The sequence below is a fragment of the Canis lupus genome, chromosome X (assembly GCF_011100685.1).
Source record: "Canis lupus familiaris isolate Mischka breed German Shepherd chromosome X, alternate assembly UU_Cfam_GSD_1.0, whole genome shotgun sequence".
Taxonomy (NCBI): Eukaryota; Metazoa; Chordata; class Mammalia; order Carnivora; family Canidae; genus Canis; species Canis lupus.
In genome coordinates, this window is record NC_049260.1 from 107350178 (window position 1) to 107363322 (window position 13145).

The 13145-nt window shown below is 43.8% G+C and overlaps 1 protein-coding gene across 3 annotated transcripts in view; it reads left to right on the forward strand.

The window, feature by feature from the left end:
* Positions 1-5184: 5184 nt before the first annotated feature.
* Positions 5185-13145, forward strand: part of SLC9A6 (solute carrier family 9 member A6) — a 56837-nt gene continuing 48876 nt past the window's right edge. For 2 of the 3 annotated variants that reach the window (XM_038588401.1, XM_038588402.1), the window contains exon 1: positions 5295-5628. In XM_038588401.1, the coding sequence (XP_038444329.1) occupies positions 5295-5628 (334 nt within the window). Of the gene's footprint in view, positions 5264-5294; positions 5629-13145 lie in introns of those variants that run through there. The other variant, XM_038588403.1, reaches the window with a different exon arrangement.

Sequence of the window (13145 nt, forward strand, 5' to 3'; positions counted from 1 at the left end):
GTTTTTCAGTTATGCAGCTTCAAAACTTTGGAGCAGTCTTCCTTTAAAAAAAAAAAAGTTTGTTTGTTTATTTATTTATTTATTTATTTATTTATTTATTTATTTATGAGAGACACAGAAAGAGGCAGAGACACAGGCAGAGGGAGGAGAAGCAGGCTCCATGCAGGAGCCCAATGCCGGGCTTGGAACTCCAGCACCACATCCTGAGCCAGAGGCAGACCCTCAACCGCTGAGCCACCCAGGCATCCCGTGGAACAGTCTTCCAATTGGTCTTCCTCAAGCATTCTACTCACCCAATCAGTTGCCATGATGGGTCAATCCTACCTCTGCATCAGCTCCTGCACCCATCCTCCCTTGTCACTTTTCCATTTCTACTGCATCTGGTAAGTTAAGGTCTCCTGTCTTTTTAGCAAGACCACTTTTCTAAACCATCCTTTTTTTTTCATTTTCTGACTTCTTAACTGGCCTCCCCTCCTGTCCATCTCTCTGCATTTCATTCATCCCCCCCCCCTTTTTCTTAAAAGATTTTATTTATTCATGAGAGACACAGAGAGAGGCAGAGACACAGGCAGAGGGAGACGCAGGCTCCTTGTGTGGGGAGCCTAATGCAGGACTCTATCCCAGGACCCCAGGATCATGCCCTGAGCCAAAGGCAGAAGCTCAACCACTGAGACATCCAGGTGCCCTTCATTCCCTTTTCTGTTGCCAAATTAACATTGGGGAAATTTTGACCAGGGAAATTAATGAGTTAAAAATGTGTGCCACATAAAGGCCTCCCACTGTTTGGACTCAGCTTCACTTTCAGACCTTTCTCTAAATACAGGAATTAATCAATTTTAATCAATTCCATGTTTATTGAGCACATCCAGTGAGCCAAGGACTGTGCTAACCACTGAGCTAAACTTATCTACACTTTTCAGTGATCACATATTTATTGAGCACTGACTGTATACCCAGGACTATAAAGTCCTCTTTCAATTTAATCCTTGAACTGAGTCAATGTCCCTAAGAGAATTTAGTGTCATCTGCAAACATGGAGATTTCCATGGTCCTCAGTGAAATTTGAGAGACATTCACTGATGCTCAGGTATGTTTTAGGGAATACCTATTTTGGTTAGACCTTATGCTAGATGCTGTCAATAAAGAAATAACAAATTCCTGGTTCCTGCTCAGGATACCAATGACTTGTGGAATAACAAGCCTGCAAATCAAGCCTGATAATACTTCAGGAAGGCTAAGAGAGAGAGTTGCCCCGGGGGGTTGTGGGAGTGCATACATGGGGCCCCAAAGTCAGCCTGAGGGCCTCCTGGAAAACGGAGTGACCTTTATACTGAGTTTTGTCAGAGGAGAAGAGGTTAAGTGAGGAAAGGGTTGAAGCACATTCAAGCAGAGGGAGCACACAGAAGGGCACGTACAGATATGAAATGACATGAAGCATTCAGGAAACTGCAGAGTTCAGAACAGATTAAACAAAATACATTTAGGGGAGAAGGGTCACCTAGGAGGTGAAGAAGCGATCAGGAGGTTGGGGCTTGTGGAGCATCATGTGCCAGGCTAAGGAGCCAGAACTGAAGACAATGTGGTCACTGGATGGTTTGGAGCAGGGCTGCACTGTCTATAATCATATTTGTGCTTCAGATAGATCCCTCTAGTAGAAGTATGGAAAGACGATTGGTGGAGACCAAGGTAGAAGTCAGCAAACCTTTCCTGTAAAGGACCAGACGGTAAATAGTTTAGGCTATTTGCAGACTCTACAGTCTCTTTGCAACTACTAAACTCTGCCTTATAGTGCAAAAGTCGCCACAGACCATAGGTAAACAAATAGGCACATCCGTGTCCAATAAACCTTTACTAATGGAGGCAGAAATGTGAGTTTCACATCATTTTCATGTGTCACAAAATCTTCTGATTTTTTTCAGCCATTAAAAAAATGTATAAAGCATGCCTACCAAAACAGGTGGCAGACTGGATTCCATTGGGTGTACATTGCGAATCTCTGGACTAGCAGATGAGAGTGTAGAGAGTGTAGCCAACCCTTTTGAGAAGCTCATCTCTGAGGGGGAGAGAAAACTAATGTGGTAGTGGAGGAAGGTGTAGACAAAGGCCTGTTTCTCATAAGGAAGTGGTTTTGGAGAACAGGAAGAGATAGTGGGCCAGTTTTGTAATAAATAAGTCATGGAGATGAAAGGTACAGCATAGGGAATATAGTCAGTGGTATTGTAATAGCGTTGCATGGTGACAGAGGGCAGCTACACTGTCCTACACTCAGCAATGAGCATCGCATAATGTAGAGATTTGTGAAATCACTATGTGGTACACCTAAAACTGATAATGTAACACTGTGTGTCAACTAGCCTTTGATAAAAAGAAAGCTAGTGGATAAAGGAGCCATTAGAAGATGGTGGAAGGAGATGATGATTGGAGTCGATCCTGGAAGAGGCAGGAAGGAGGTGATGGAATGTAGAGTACAGGTTGCAGTGTATGTTTCATAAGGGAGGAGGAAACACCTCTTTCACTGAGACTCGAGGGGAGGAAGAAAGGATGGACACTAACAGGACACTTAAAGAGATGGCAAGGTAAGGAAGGTAAGGACTGTTTTCTAGAGGATCTTTATTTTCACTGTGAAAGAGGAGACAAGGCTCAAATTTCAGGTGACTTATCAGTATGGCATCGAATCAGCCAGGATGAAGGCAGGGCTGGGGTTGTGATGGTGGGTGGGGGAGCTATAACCTGGGTGCCCACATCCTTCCTCCAGGAAGTCGTTAGGTGACAAGGAATGGAGAGTGTTAGAGCTTAAAATGAAGGCTGGAGGAGTGATGAGCTTGGAACAACAATGAAGTGAGCTGAGTGGCAATCCCTTCAGGACACATGATACAGGGCATGAGTTGCCAGTATATATGTGTGCATGTATAGGACAATGGGGTGGTGAGGAAATAAATTGCACTGGCTGAAACAGCTTCAGAGCACATGATGTTCTAAGTGAGACTCAAGTACCAGTTAAAGGAGGAGGCAGAAGGAACATCAGTGCAGCAACAGGGTAGGGTTGAGAGAGGGGTACATTCTCAGTGGAGCCAAAACTCATGGGGATTGGCTCACTTGATAGAGTTACTGTTACTCAAGATTCCTCCTGGAACTGTGATATAAAGGCATGACTGGGCGAGGGAGCACACTAGGTTGCTGGGGCCTGTAAATAGGTAGAGTCTGGCACTTGAAGATATTTGCTTATTGTGGTCAAGCAAGCAATTTCTGACTTTGGGGTTGTTGGTTTTTTTTTTTTTTTTCAAGTTCCTAACACTAAGAGACTGAGAAATGATTTTGTGCTGAGGCAAAACAGCCTCAGATTAGGTGGTTAGGCCTGAAGAAACAGGTAAATTAATTTTCTAGGTCTTCTGGGGTAACCAAGATAGGTCTGGGGAGGGGCCAGCGGGAGACTGGGAGATCCTCACCTGGGTTCCTTATAGGCCAGCCCTGTATGCACAGGGCAGTGTAGTTAGGCTGGACCCAGAGTCTAGGGGACAGGCAGCCATGACATTTCTTGGAAAGGTACAGACAGACCCAGATACTATCCAGAGAAAATGGGCTCACAGTCCCTGGGATAGTTCCCGATGCGACAGGGACAGAATTTGGAGTTGAACACCGGTTCTGGGTTTTTTTTTTTAAAAAAAAAAAGAAAAAAAAAGCTCACTATCCTCACAGAACTTAAAGATCTGGTTAGTGGGAGTGAATCCAGAATGGAGTAGCTTGGAGTTGCCTGGATGTTATTTGTCTTAGCAAGGGGGTTATATGGCCACAAGATGAAAACGTTGGAGAATCAGGACTTCCAGGCAGAATGATAGGAATTGGACTGATAGCACCACTGGTGATATGCAAAATTTGAGAAAGAATTCATGTTTGTAAGGGGGGAAATGAGCTTATTTTAAAGCACTTGTAGTTGTTGAGCTTAGTAGGTCCCACAGCAAGATGTGATTAGTATCCCACTAGTGGGTAGAGGACCGAAGGTAGAGTGACAGGTCAGGGTTTGGGATTTGTAGTGCATTTGTAGTGTAGAGGTATAAATGAAAGTCCTGAGAAAGCAAAAAGCCCACACAGACTACATTGTTAGTAGTCTAACATTGTTAAATATGGAGACAACAGGAAGCCACTGTTCTTGAAGAGGCAAGAACTGTGGATCTTCTGGTGTGCCATGTAGAGAGGCTGAGAGTAGAGAAAATGCTCTTGGAGGAAGAGAGATGAGAAACGGTGTCAAAGGTGACTTCCCAGCCAAGGAAATCTGCGTTAAAACAGCAGGAAAAGGGAGCGGGGGGGGGGGGGGGTAGAAAAGCACCACACCTCAAAAGGTTTCTTTTTTGGGAATGGAGAAGAGTGTTTGGAGCTCGGGTAAATTTGAGCACACGGATTGAATCTTCTCTGCGAGATGGACGAGTGCCTCTGTACAGGTTTCTGATGTGAGAGAGGATTCGCACCTGAGCATACAGACACATCCATATTCCTTGCCTTTGAGTCAGTTCTTTTATGAACTACTACAGTGGTGTTTTTTTCCCCAGTGAGAACAGAACAAGGGGAATCCGATTTATTTTTTTTAATATTTTGTTTATTTATTCATGGCAGACACACACACACACAGAGGCAGAGACACAGGCAGAGGGAGAAGCAGGCTCCATGCAGGGAGCCTGACGTGGGACTATCCCGGGACTCCAGGATCACGCCCTGGGCCGAAGGCAGGCACTAAACCGCTGAGCCACCGGGGCTGCCCGAGAATCCGATTTAAATGACAGAGATGGAGTTTTAGGCATCTCCCAAGGGGACAACTTCTTATCCAGTTAAGAGACACTGGGGGACAATATTGAGATGGTTTATGAAAGCTTGATTCCCCTGAGAGCTCTAAGAATAGGACCAAAGTAGACCTAGCTTGATCCGCCTCTTCTTGATTACCCCGAGATGAGGTTTCTTTTCCAGAAGGCCATGGGCTAGATTCGACAGCCTTTCGTTCCCTGGCAGCACCTGAGCGTCCGTGTCCGGGACTAAGGGGGAGCTGGTGCGGTGGAGGCCGGAAGGGCAAAGGAATGGGGCTGAGCGAGCCGGGTTGGGGGTGGTGGGGGAAATGTGTGACGCGTCCCCTTTAAGAGCAGCGCGGCGGCGGCGGCGGCGGCGGCGGCGGCGGCGGCGGCGGCGGCGGCGGCGACGCGCGCTCCGACGGCTACCCTGGGGCCCCGCCCCTTTCCCGTGAGCCCTCGGGGAGTGGTCCGACCGCGGGCGGCTGCGGGTGAGAAGCGGGGCGGGGGGCGGGGGGAGTCATGGCTCGGCGCGGCTGGCAGCGGGCGCCCCTCAGCCGCGGTGGCGGTGGCGGTGGCGGCGGCCCCGGGGCCCGCCGGCTCATGCGGCCGCTCTGGTTGCTCCTCGCAGTGGGCGTCTTTGGCTGGGCCGGGGCTTCGGACGGCGCTAGCGGCGCGGCAAGAGCCATGGACGAGGAGATAGTGTCCGAGAAGCAAGCGGAGGAGAGCCACCGGCAGGACAGCGCCAACCTGCTCATCTTCATCCTGCTCCTCACCCTCACCATTCTCACCATCTGGCTCTTCAAGCACCGCCGGGCCCGCTTCCTGCACGAAACCGGCCTGGCTATGATTTATGGCAAGTGCCTCAACCCATGTCCGCCCTCTGGCGCTCCCCCTTTCTTTGCCCGCCGGCTGCTTCGCCTCCTCTCTTGGTCCGGCTCGGCCTGTGTTCGACTCCCCTTCTGATTCCTTTCATTTTTGCCTCGCCCACCCCCACCCCCGTTTTCTGCCTTGTCCCCCTTTTTTCTGCTATGTCCTCCTTTCTCTGCCTCACCCCATTTCCTCCTCAGCCTCGCCCCCCGTTTTCTTTGCTTTCGAACACCCTTTCCTTTGCTTGTCCACACCTTTTTTTCCTCCGACCCCACCCCCTTTTTCTTCCACGCATCCCCCCCACCCCACCCCACCCCGCCTCTGCCTACCAAGCTCAAGACCCGAGATTGAGGATGGGAAGGGAGTGGGTGCGGTGTCTCGAATTGGGCTGGGGACTGGGGGAGGGGAAGACAACACAGCGATCTATTTCTCTGGGGTGTCAGTTTGTTTAAGGTCCATTGAAACTGCAGTAATATCGCTACTGCTCAGGATCTGGTGTTCTTTAGGAGGCAGAGTCCGCCTTTTCCCATCACCCAGCTCTTGCTACGCCCTGTCCTTTTGAGGTTGAGAATGAAAACCATACTGCCATGTAGCCCAAGTGAAACTCGAATGCAAAAAAAAAAAAAAAAAAAAAAAAGCTACAAGAAAGGCTTAGGGTGTTCTTAATGACGTCCTGATTTATTGTACTATGCTCAGCATATCTGATTAGGATACGTATGGTCTACCCTCCTAATCCAGGCATACCGAGGTGAGGACAGGAAAGAGTTAAAAGATCTCCCAGCAGTGTGTTGTACGATGATCAGGACAGTTCAGCCAAATAGTGATTAGGAACACCACGCATATGCAGTATGGGTGACTTGCTGGTGGCATAACGTTATTGATGTGATCGTTGAGTAAATGGCTTCATTTCTTGCATTTTAGAGTGCTTTCTTTTTGAGGTTTCTTATGTATTTTTATATTTTGGTCATAAGGCGAGAAGGGCAAATCAAACCATGGACTCAGGCATTTTGGCCTGCTGGGAGGCCTCATGAGAGGTAAAGATGCGTATTGCTGTCTTAACGTGACTGTGAGGGTATAGATGGCTGAAGAGATGAGGGTGCACAAACAATCCTTTCCGTGCAGTCTCTGAATGAAGATTATCTTCATATGGAATGGGCTTAAAACTGATGAGCTTGTTGAGCTTTACTTCTCAGACTTGCAAATAGGTAGAAGCAGTTTGGGCACACAAAAAAAGATATTTCTCCAGGACCTCCCTCCCCAGCCCGTTCCAGTAAATACAGACTTCTGGAATATGCATATGTTCATCTCAAGGGTGGCAAAACAAGGTAGTTGTGTGCATCAGGAAAATGCATGAACTCAAGGTTATGTTTCATCTGTAAGGTAATACGATTCTAAGCTTGTGTACAAATATCTCTGTTTCTTAGGATTCTTAGTTTTTAAACATGTTAGGTGGTTTTCATATTTCATATTTTTGGCATTTTACTTGCAGCACCCTTTAAGTTACACCTCTATATTATTTCTCTGTAAAACAATGTATGATTTATATTTACTATCTTCAAACATTTGCTAGTCAGCCAACTATCTATTAAGCACAGAAAATACAAAAAAAAAAGATCCCCACTTTCAAAGAACTTAGCTTTCCTGGGTAGACAGGTCATATAAAGAAAACAATGGTGTCTTAAATTCAATTAAATGTCAAATCAGTATTATGATGTTAAAATAAGGAGCCCATCACAGAAGCCTCTTTCCTTCATATGGAGAGAGTATGATGTTTGGTTAAAGGTGCAGGGCTTTAGGCCAGAGGTCTGCAAATTTTTTCTGTAAAGGGCCAGAGAGTAAATACTCTTGGCTTTGTGGGTCACAATAGGTCTCTATATTCTCTCTTGCATTTTATTCTTTTTGTTTTTTCCTTTTACAAGCCTAAAACACTTAAAAAATGTTCTTAGCTCTTGGGCTATACAGAAACAAACCATCGCTGTGGTTTGCCAACCCCTGCTTTAGAGTCCGACCTGGATTCCTGTCCCATTGTGCCAGTAGTTCTGTGTAATCTTAGGCAAGTCTCTTACCCTTTTACAGTGTCATCTATAAATTGGGGAAAATGATAGAAGGATTTTGTGAGGAAGAAATGTTTTTAGCTTAGTACCTGACCCCTAAGTAAGTGTTCAATAAACAATAGCTGTAATACTATTATTATTGCTTTTATAACCACATTTTCTCAGGTAAGGCTCAAAACAGTTCTTTTAATTGCTTAGTCTGATAAGAGGCAAATATAGTATTTATTTTTAATATCAAATAAGGACTTAGAAGTGCCCTGAAAATATTTGCTCCTCAGTAGTTGATATCATTAACTTCCTCTAATTCTTGAGTTAAATACAAACGTGGGATTATTGACTGCATTTCCTGATGTTTTTGAGTCAGTAAAAGGTAATGGAGTACCTTAGTGTTAGTGTTTTGTGAAGGAAAAACAAGGGTATTTCTTTTTTTTTTTTTTTTTTTTTTTAACAAGGGTATTTCTTGTGGACTATAAAGGGGAAGAGTTATCTGGGAGTCAGATCTGGGCTTGATTTGCCACGACTTGGCATTCTTTAGCCTGTTTCATTTTCTCAATATGGCAATGGGGGCTATGAATTCCCAAGTCTAGTTTGTGAATAGATGGGATTGGATCAAAGTATTTTAAGTGCCATGGAAATCGATATTTTCTAATACTAATTACTGTCTGCCATTTACCTTTTATTTGAGTCTTATACCATCATAGCTGTTATGCTTAATATATTATAAGATCTTTATTTTTCAGCTTGACTTCTGGATGAAAAGGCTCCGTATTTTGGGAATATCCAGCCCTCCAAGATTCAGTTCACTGATGATTTTATGCCTGTGATGTTGGTTTAGCTACCTAACTCCTGGAAAAATGCTATTTAAAATAAGCCTCTCCTTTATCTTTTTGAGAATCAAGAGTAAAAAAATAAAAGATTAAATTGTGGTCAGTTTCTAGATTGTAATATAGCCTAATTGCTCCAGTTACAAACACAATGTGAAAGCACCGTAGTGTTCTGTTCTTTGGGCTGGCTTGCTTAAGAAGCTTAAAAGTGAGTAAAAATTGTCAGGGCAGTTAATTAAGTCTGAAAAGTGATCACTCACTGTAGTGTGCTTACAGATGGTATAGAAAGCGAGGGACTGGGAAGAAATATTTTGCCTGAAACTTACAGCAACTAGAGTCCTACACTTAACTGACATGATTCATCAGTAAATATTAAGTGTCTTTGATGTATGAGATATGATGGGAAATACAGATATGAGTCATCATCCCAAACCACAAAGCACTTACAATCTTGTGCCTTAATAGGTAATGTTTATTGACCATTCTAATATATTCATTTAAACCTCTTAACAACACTGTAAGATGGATACTATTATTTTTCCCATTTTGTAGACAAGGAAATTGGGGCAGAGAGAAGTTAAATGACCTTCCTGAAGTCCCATAATTTGTAAGTATTGAGCCAGGATTCAGACCCAGTCAGTCTGGCTCAGAAATCCCATTCTCTTAGCCCCTAACTTTATTGCCTTATATTGAAGAGGTAAAACTTAATTATAAAGATAAACTGGTTAGTGTTATCATCACTACACATAAGGAAACTGAGGTTCAAGGAGAGGTTATCCATCCTAAAGTCACAGACTAGAACTTGATGGAGCTGGAATTCATACATCCATCTGACTTTCAAAGTTGTGCTTTTTCTCCTACATCATACTATACTAAATTTTGTAAGATCATATATGTAGAGAGATAATACTTATGTTGTAGGGGTTTTGGAGGTGGATTGTGAGGGAAGGCTGTGAGGGAGTAGAAGCCTTAACCACTGGAGCAGTTCATTGTGACATGAGAGTAAGGAGATGATTAGAAAATTAGAGAGGCTTATGCCTCCTGGGGTCGGTTAAGCATCTGCTTCTTGATTTCAGCTCAGGTCTAGATCTCAGAGTCGTGAGTTCAAGCCTGGGGTCGGTTAAGCGTCTACTTCTTGATTTCAGCTCAGGTCTAGATCTCAGAGTCGTGAGTTCAAGCCCCACATTGAGCTCCACACCAACATGGAGCCTACTACTTAAAGAAGAAGGAGAAGGAGAAGGAAAAGATTAGAGAGGCTTTGGAAATAGAAAAACCAGACTTCAATGCTGGTTTTATCACCTAATGCCAAATACTGTTGGCCAAGACAGTTATCCCCATTTTAGAGATAAGGAAACAATGACTGAGAGATTTATAGTAATATCTACTGCATAAGATTATGAGGAGCAGATAATATATGCAGAAAGAATTAGGATGGGGACTGATTGGAAAGAATCCCCTTGGAAAAGAGGTTGATCTTTCCCCAGAATGGGGGCTAAAGACAAATGAGCTAATGTTGACACAGGGAGGCTTGGAATTGAGGCAGCTTACATCAGATGGCCTGCGGCTTCTCTGAAAAGTAGGCAGTGAGATTGAGGATTTGAGAAGGAAGATAAAGGCTGGAGGAACTGCTGTAGAGAATGTGCTAGGAGACAAAAAGTTGAATGAACACATGTAAAACTAACCAGAGGATGGCAAAGACCTTGCTTTTTTTTTTTTTTTTTTTAGCTGTCTTGCTGGATCCCAGGATCCAATATTTCAGCATTGAGTTGGAGTGCTGTAGAACTGGTAGATACCATTCCTTACACAATAAGACTGTGTTAGGACATGGAAAGAATTTGTGCTGCTGTTATTATTACTTACAGTAGCTTAGCTATGATTTTTGCACATAAATATAAGGGGGGCAACTTTTACTGAGCCTCTTAATTAGGAGATCTTATGGGATAGCAGAGAAAAGAGCTCTTTATTTATCATATAAGCAGGAGGACTATGGATCTATAGCCTTTTCTCACCCACGTAATGTTTATCAAACTCAGCTGATACCCAACCATAACTTTTTTATTTTATTAAGAGATTAGATATTTTCATAATATATTTTTCATTTTTAAAATTTTTAAATAAATGAATACATTTTGACTCATTTCTTCCACCTCCCACTCCCCACCTCTGGCAATCACCAGTCTGTATCTATGAACTTGGTCTTTTGTTTTGTTTTAGATTCCACATATGAGAGGGATCATATGGTATCTGTCTTTCTCTGTATGACTTGTTTTCACTTGGCATAATGCCTTCAGGGTCTAGCCATATTGTTGCAAATGACAAGATTTCATTCTTTTTTATGGCTGGATAATATTCCATCATGCATATACAGCACATTTCCTTTATCTTTTTTGTCCATCGATGGACACTTAGGTTGTTTCCATGTCTTGGCTATGGTAGATGATTTTGCAATGAACATGCAGGTACATAGATCTTTTTGAGTTAGTGTTTTTGTTTACTTCAGATAAATACCCAAAAGTGGAATTGCTAGATCATATGGTAGTTCTGTTTTTAAATTTTTTAAAGATTTTATTTATTTATTCATGAGAAACACAGAGAGAGAGGCAGAGACATTAGGCAGAGGGATAAGTAGGCTCCCTGCAGGGAGCCTGATATGGAACTGGATCCCAGGATCCTGGGATCACAACCTTAGAGGCAGGCAGATGCTCAACCACTGAGCCACCCAGGCATCCCTAGTTTTAATTTTTTAATTAACCTCTGTACTGTTTTCCACAGTGGCTGCACCAGTTTTCATTCCCACCAACAGTGCACGAGGGTTCCCTGTTCTCCACAGCCTTGCCAGCACTTGTTACTTCTTGTCTTTTTGATCTTGCCATTCTGAAAGGTGTAAGGTGATTTCATCATGGTTTTAATTTGTACTTCCCTGATGCTTAATGATGTTGAGCATCTTTTCATATACCTGGTGGCCATCTCTATGTCTTCTTTGGAAAAATATCCAGATCTTCTGGCCATTTTTTAATCAGATTTTTTTTCCTATTGACTTATGTGAGTTCTTTATGTGTTTTGCATGTTAGCCCCTTATCAGATAGATGATTTGCAAATATTTTCTCTTCCATTTATTTTCAACCTGGAACTTTGTTAAAAACTTTTTTAAAGAGTTTATTTATTCATTAATGAAAGACATAAAGAGAGAGAGGCAGAGACACAGGCAGAGGGAGAAGCAGGCTCCATGCAGGAAGCCTGATGTGGGACTCGATCCTGGGACTCCAGGATCACGCCCTGGGCCAAAGGCAGAGACTAAACCACTGAGCCATGCTGATGTCCCTGTTAAAAACTTTTTTAAAAGTTGAGGTCATCCTACTGTTTAGCAGTTATTGATTGCCACTCACTTTAAAAATCGTGTGACTGCAAGTTGCCTCAAAGAATCCCCCATCTCTGTGCCTTCCCCACTTCCCAGCTCCTTTCCCCTCCTTGCATTTTATCATTTCTCACTCTGGACTGGCTTCTGCTCCCTCTGCTCCACTGGAACTGCCCTTACCAACGTCACCCATGAGCTCCTCGTTCCCAAACCTGACGGACACTTCTTAACACCTGTCATCCTTGACCACAGAATTGGCTAGTTTTCATCACTTCTTCCTCTTCTCTTCCTACTCCTGCTACTTGTCCTCCTTTGATTCCTTCATCAGCTCCTCCTCCCCACCAGCTCCTTTATGTTGGCTATTAAATGTTGGGGTAAAACTCTGGGCATATATCCATAGTCCTCTTCGCATTTTATTTGCTCTGCAGGTTACCTCAGAGGTACCTGACTTCAGCTATCTCCACTTGAGACCCCACCACACTTCCTTGAGGTTCAGATCCCATACACTCAACTGTGCCTGTGTCACAAGTACTTCACACTCAACAGGTCCGAAACAGAACTGTAAGATTTCCACCATGAACCTGTTCCCTTTCTCCCCAAATGGCCCTGCTACATATCTGGCTGCTTAGGCCAGCTTACCCACCCAATTGCCAAGTCACCTTGGCTTCCCTTAGTCTTTCTCCCCATCTCCCTTCCTCCTGGTATACTCAGTCACTGAGTTCTTCTAAAAACTAATACCTTCCAAAAATCTCTCCATGCCTTTCTCTGCTCTCTGGGATGAGGCCCAAAGCCCTCAGTGCCTGAAAGACTGCAGTGGCCTTCTGTCTGGACTCTTCGAACCTTTGTGGTCTAGAGCAACTTGTCTTTCTAAAATAGAAATCTTATGTCAAGCCCCTGTTTATTTATAACCCTTCCATGGCTTCCTTTTGCTTTTGAGATAAAGTCTAACTTCCCTTCCCCAACTCGCAAGGTCTTTTATGACAGTGCTCCTGCCAATCTTGCACACCTCAACTCCATCACTTTGTAACCCAGCCATCCCAAATTACGTGCAATTCCCTGAATGGGCTGTGTTCTCTCACTCTTCTATGACTGGATGTGTACTACTGTACCTCCTACCTGGAAAACCATTTCTTTTACTTTGTTTCCTTGCTTATGTGACACCTCTGGAAAGACTTCCCTGTTGTCCCACTTCCTTCTGGCTTGGTTAGGCACCAGGTACCTCTTTTCCATTTTTATAACACCTTGTCTCCATATATATCATACTGTCACT